Raw genomic sequence first — 6,000 nt, forward strand, 5'->3', positions numbered from 1 at the left:
CCTCGAGATTTGCATCCCTCCAATCTTGGTTCAATTGTGCCTGCATCTCCTGAAAGGTGGGTTCTTGCTCCCCACGTGGCGCTTCTGATTTCTAAGGAAAAGTCAGCATCAACGGCCGTGAATGTGAGTGTTGGACGTTTGACCTTCTAGTGACCGAATCATCACCTTGCCCATTCTATTCTCCATTCGTTTTTCCCAAGGCCAATTGTCGTAAGGTTTCCTACATGATTTGTTGTCGTTGCTCCCCTCTAGCTATGGTGTCGTTGAGCTGAGCTTGGCTTCTAGTTAGCTCCCTTAATAGTGCCATGACTTCTCTTGTAGGATCCTGTGGTTCCCCCATTCGATCGGCCGAACGGTACCTCCTTCTAGTGTACACTTGCATCCACTAGCCAATAGGCTGGCAAGATCACTAGCTCTGATACCACTATAATGTTCCCTGACCGTACTGGCAAGGGAGGCAAAGGCGTACAGTGGTGTTGGAGCAAGGCCGTACGGTGGTGTTGTCGTACGGGTGTTGAGCAGAGGTCGTACGGTGGATGTGAGACTGGGCGTACGGTTGTCAAGAGAGGGTCGTACGGTGGTGTCAAGAAGGTCGTACGGTGGTGCCAAGACAAGTACGGTAGTGTGAGAATGGGTCGTACGGTGGTGCCAAGACAAGTACTGTAGTGTGAGAATGGGTTGTACGGTTGTGTGGGAAGCAGGTCATACGGTAGTGTGAGAATGGGCCATACAGTTGTGTGGGAAGCAAGTCGTACGGTGGTGAGGAGAGAGTGTAATCGTACAGTGGGGGGGGTACAGTGGACTTCAACTTGTGAAGGGGTTAGTCTCCCGCAAGCGTATCGAGTAATGAATTCTAAGTATTAGGAATCCTTTATGCATGTAAATCAGATTAACAAATATGCAACTGGAGAAAGTAACAATGATGAGATTCAAGATTTGCTAGATCCGGAACAAGTACACAAAACAGAATAGGGTGGGGTGAATCTCACCAAAACTGCAAATACCAAATAGGGAGGGTCTTTCGCCTCCGAAATGGCGGATACCAGAACTCCAACAGGAATTCGCACAAGAGAGAAAAATACCAAAATTCGCATACCTATGACAAAGACTAACTCGGCCATATATATGGGCTCCGGGAAACTTCCCGAAGGGTTACAAACGGGCCGACACGACCAAACTAAGACTTGCCTAATCTAATTAAATAAAGGGCCCGAAAGATTTGCTATTAAATTTGGGCCTTACAATAAAGTATTTAAATTTATTATTTAATTATATCGGGGACATCACAGAGAAATCAAACAATCATCAAATCCACATCAATCATCACTTCATCTTGGGATCAAGGAAGCAAAGAATTCAGCAATCAAGCATCAATCTATTAAATCAACAATCACTTAATCATCACTCACCACCTCAAATGGACAAATCAAAGGAACTTATTCATTCAATCAATCATCAAAGGATCAGATCAGATTGGATATAAGATATTGACATTCAAGCAAAACAGCAGACTTGTGAATTAACAAGTATTTGGTATGCAATGTGGATAAATATTATTATACATCTATACTCTTTAATATATCTTTGTCCAAGATATTAATAGCTTTGTCAATCTATTATATTTCTTTAATTAATAAACTTATCTATTCCTTGTCCACACAAGCAATCATACGCAGAATGGAAGGAAATATGTTAGGGAGAGGCAGTAGACCAGTTCCCTTGAATTAAGTAGGCCACCCCAAGTGAATGGAATTGTCTTAGTTGGAAATCCCTACCATTTGTGGGCCAAGGAGCGATTCAGTTAATAAGAAATGAGTTTAAGATTGTTACTACCTATCTGCTCCACCGTAATCTTCACTAATGCATTTAGAATTGATGAATATGGGTTTCTTTTCACAGTTTTGTTTTGATTAACATATTTATCTGTTTGTTTATTTTATCGGAAGCAAGAGTTTGTTATAGTGTTTAAATACAGGAACTGATCTGAGGTTTTTTGAGAGATTTTGCTAAGGAGAAGAATAGAGGTTCTCATCTGCTGCATTAAAAAATAAAAACAATAAAGATACTTGAGGAGGCATGAGAAAGACAAAATTCTAGACCTATTCACAGCTACCATGAGTAGAAATTGAAGCTGCAAAATGTTCATCATTCTACATCTATATTATCAATGCAGTGCCTTATAATCTGCCCAATCAGGTTAGCCTAGAAAAGGAACAGCAGCTGTGATGAAAAGGATGTCATTGCATTCTTGCAACACCTTTTAGCAAGGAGAAATGGGATGAAGGAATTCCTGTCATTATTTATTATTAAGACTTTGATCACTGTGTCTATTTATCTCGAAGTACTTGTCAACCGTCGTACAAAAGGATAGGCAAGTTTTCAGATTGATTCCCACTTGCAATAATACGACAGGTTTTTTATTTAGTTTAAGTGTTTTGGAGTGTAAATGAGACATTTGAAACCCATTTTAGGTGTTAAGTGAATGGGAAGAGCATAGTGGAGATTTAACCAGGCATTCTTTCGACCAGTCGTGCTTGAATACAATGCAGGCATATGCCTGAAGAGAGTTTTATCAAAGGTTTTAGAGTTTAGACTTATGCATTTACAAAAAGAGATGAAGTAGGGATTATAAAGAAGGCAGAGTCATATCTGACCTTTCGGTTTGTCGATAAGAAGCACGGTCCCTTTAGGACCATTCCATCTAGCTGGAAGCTCGGACTTCCTGGTTACTATATAAGGCGCATCCGAGACTTCGTCAAAATTGGGGATGTTCTTGAGTGACTTAACGAACTTCTGTGCCTTATCTTGAGCCAAACCCTTGGCACCATTCCATTCACTACTGCTGCTCATTTGTATCTTGCTTCTTTCGGCATTCTTTTCTTCTGCTTGTGCAACCAATGCGGTTTTACCCAAGTGTTTGGGTTTGTCCTTAATGTCCTCCTTTGGCTTCAAAAGCTCGTCATCTGGATCAAGAAAAGCTTTCTCTAACCCTTGATCGGGAAAATACTTCTGCTCCAGCTTTCTGATCATTTGATAATGCTTGTCCTTTTCCCAGGGGAAACAAAATGCATCGTAGAAGTAGAGCTCCTCTTGCTTCTCATACAAGCTTTTGAACTCGACAATTTCAGGCTTAAGTTCGATGTACTTGTCCTCCTCTGGTATTTTTTCGTCCTGGTCGCTGTCGGTGCCATACATGCGTCGCCTCCTCTTTTCATAAAACTTGCGCTGGGCTCTGTCGCGCTGCACCCAATTTTCAGCAGACCCTCCATCCTCTGCTCTGTTGTCAAGCCAGACTTCAAATGGATTTTTATTTTTGCTTTCCTGCTCTACATCATTTCCTTCATCTGCATTTGGCCCTATATGTGCCACTCCTAATATTTTCTTGGCTCTAGTAATCTCTTGGTTGTCCTTATTCTTAAATGGTGTCCTGGACTGATTTTTTGCAAGCAACTTCCGCGCATCCACGCGAAGTGAAGAGCGCCTGGCTGCCTTGCCATGTCCCACGTGAACGGAATTGAAAAGAAATCTAGTGACTGGCCTCAGCAGACAGAGCGCCCACGAGGAGGATGCTCTACACGACAACATTCTTAACAAACATTTATTCAAAATATAGTTGCTTCTGTTTTCAAGAATTGCTTCTCTCCTCAGTTAAGCCGCAAACTGTCGCTTACCTGCATGGATCCTACAAAAGGCTATTCACTCCGGTCAATGCGATGTCATGGGTGCGCACCCTTGCCAGCCACACGAGTTATACTGCCATTTCGCTACTCTAATAAGCTTCGCAGTTTGAAATTGACGCCCGTTTAAAATTGCTGCCAATTTTTTACCGTTGATAAGAAATGCATACCGTTTGTTTTAGGGGAAGAGCATCGTTACTAGTTGTGCATGTATCAATTGTTGTGAGGGTTGTTGATATCTTTTGTTCTAAAAACTAAACAAATAAAATCTATTGTTTGAAACATAAATTATCAATTTTTGTTAGGAAATGTACTAATATTATAAAAAGTAACCAATCAGGTGATGCCATATCAGCTACACAACTATTGGGGCCTCTTTTGCATGCCTATTGGTCTTGCGCTGGTTTGGACACCTTGGCAAAAAGCATGTTGATGTGGTACCATACTTGATGATGTGGTGTTGAAAGCTTAGTTGTAAGTAGGGGACTTGCCAAGTAAGCTAATGTAAAAAATTGGGAGTGATTGAAATTTCCACGTAGCATTTTGAGAAGCGCAAAGTTAGGGTGCTCAACTACTGGTGCTTTTCTGCTATGTTATTATTAGCCGATAGGCTATTTGTGCAACTTTTGCTCGCTAAAGTATCAATGTTTTAGTTATCGTCTATTTTTTGATCAAGACTCATTTTTGGGGCGACGAAAAGATAGGTTGAAACATGTTCTCTATTGACGTGTTGGAGTGTGATGTGGCGGTGAGGTGACATACCATCTACCACATCCTTTATGAATGGCCTAGGCGGTGATTGAAGAGCCTGCATTTAATGCGGCTAAAGATTTCGCTACTGTAGAGCATGTTTCATGTTCTTGCCCAGCATGTCCGTCACTTCCATCAAGGTCAAATGAAGTTCACAATTAATTTTGGGTTTTCATTCTCTGCATTTTCATTGAGCTTATTGTCGGAAACAAAGTTCACAATTAATTTTGGGTTTTCATTGTCTAGATATCTTTTCTAGTTCTCGGCTTCCTCTATCGGTTTTTGTTGTGTGTATGTCCATTGTGTTTTCTCGACTTGTTCACGGCTTCTTCTCTGCGTTTGCTTCAAGGGGTGTTACTGGAGAAGCAAGGTAATTGTTGTAGATGTATAAAAATGACCACTTTCTTAAGTGAATATTTAATATTCATTTTAACCTTATTCCTCCATTTAATTAAATCATTCACATTCATCTATTTGATTAAATAAGTTATTCAATTTATTTAATTAAATTCACCTAAGTCTCTCATAGCCTTTAATTAAATAAATCCCTTTATTTAATTAATTCTCTTTTCTCCCCTTTTTAATTAAATTTACATTTAATTAGATTGTTCATTGCAAATAAATAAATCTAATTTATTTATTTAAATCACCCACTTGTATTTATGCAAGTTGCATCTATTTTTAATTGAAATAAAATAATTTATTTTAATTCCCCTCCATCCACTTGCATTCTCCTACATCTCCCACTTGTCTCCCTAAACCCCCTTCTAGATTCTTCTAAATCCCTTCCAATTTAGCCTAACTCATCCCCTAAATATTGTCACATCCCTAAGTTAAAGGAAGTCACTTCTCAAACCCTCAAAGTCTTTGAAAACCATTAAAGGCTTTATGTCTTCAACAAGTTAACCTTGAAAGTCTTCTAAACCATTAATGGTTAACTCAACCCTCTTGCATGATTAGAGACTTTCTCTCTAACTCAACCCTCATCTAACCCTAGGGTCTCATCAAGCATTCATTGCTTTGACCATGGTTATTCCTTTAACCCTTGCACAAGAGTTTATCCTTTGGGTAAAAGCTTTATCCAATGGATAACCTTAACTTAACCTTAACCCTTACCCCCTAAGGTAACCATGAGGTCTTCTCAAACATTTAATGCTTCTTACATCTCCTCTCAAACAATCTTATGTTGACAATTGTCACCATTTCAATGGTGAGAATTGTAAACATGGATTGATAACTTTCAATCCTGGCCCTTGATAAGATCATGCAATCCCAACCATTCATTGCTCTGTTTTTTTTATAAATAGAGCTCTCATTCCTCCATTTTCATATCCAAGTATTTAGTATCAAACTTATGGACATTTTACTAAACATCTAATCTAAATCATTTTAATCAAGCATTTAGCCTCTCTTTGATAGAAATAATCTACATAGCATCTTAAATAGGCATTTGTATTATCACATAATGATCATGTTAGACTAGTATATCATGCTAAGATAGTTTTGTTGCTAATCCTTTCATTTTGTTATCATATCCATGCTAGTTTAAATCATGTTAGACTTACTATCATGC

General features: G+C 39.1%; 1 protein-coding gene across 6 annotated transcripts in view; it reads right to left on the reverse strand.

Moving 5' to 3' along the window:
• Window positions 1-3,777, reverse strand: part of LOC131031427 (uncharacterized) — a 187,872-nt gene extending 184,095 nt beyond the window's left edge. For all 6 annotated transcript variants that reach the window (XM_057962547.2, XM_057962543.2, XM_057962545.2 and 3 more), the window contains exon 1: window positions 2,655-3,777. In XM_057962547.2, the coding sequence (XP_057818530.1) occupies window positions 2,655-3,585 (931 nt within the window). In that variant the 5' untranslated portion in view covers window positions 3,586-3,777. The remainder of the gene's footprint in view (window positions 1-2,654) is intronic.
• Between the last annotated feature and the right edge of the window lie 2,223 nt (window positions 3,778-6,000).

This window comes from Cryptomeria japonica, chromosome 6 (assembly GCF_030272615.1).
Source record: "Cryptomeria japonica chromosome 6, Sugi_1.0, whole genome shotgun sequence".
NCBI lineage: Eukaryota > Viridiplantae > Streptophyta > Pinopsida > Cupressales > Cupressaceae > Cryptomeria > Cryptomeria japonica.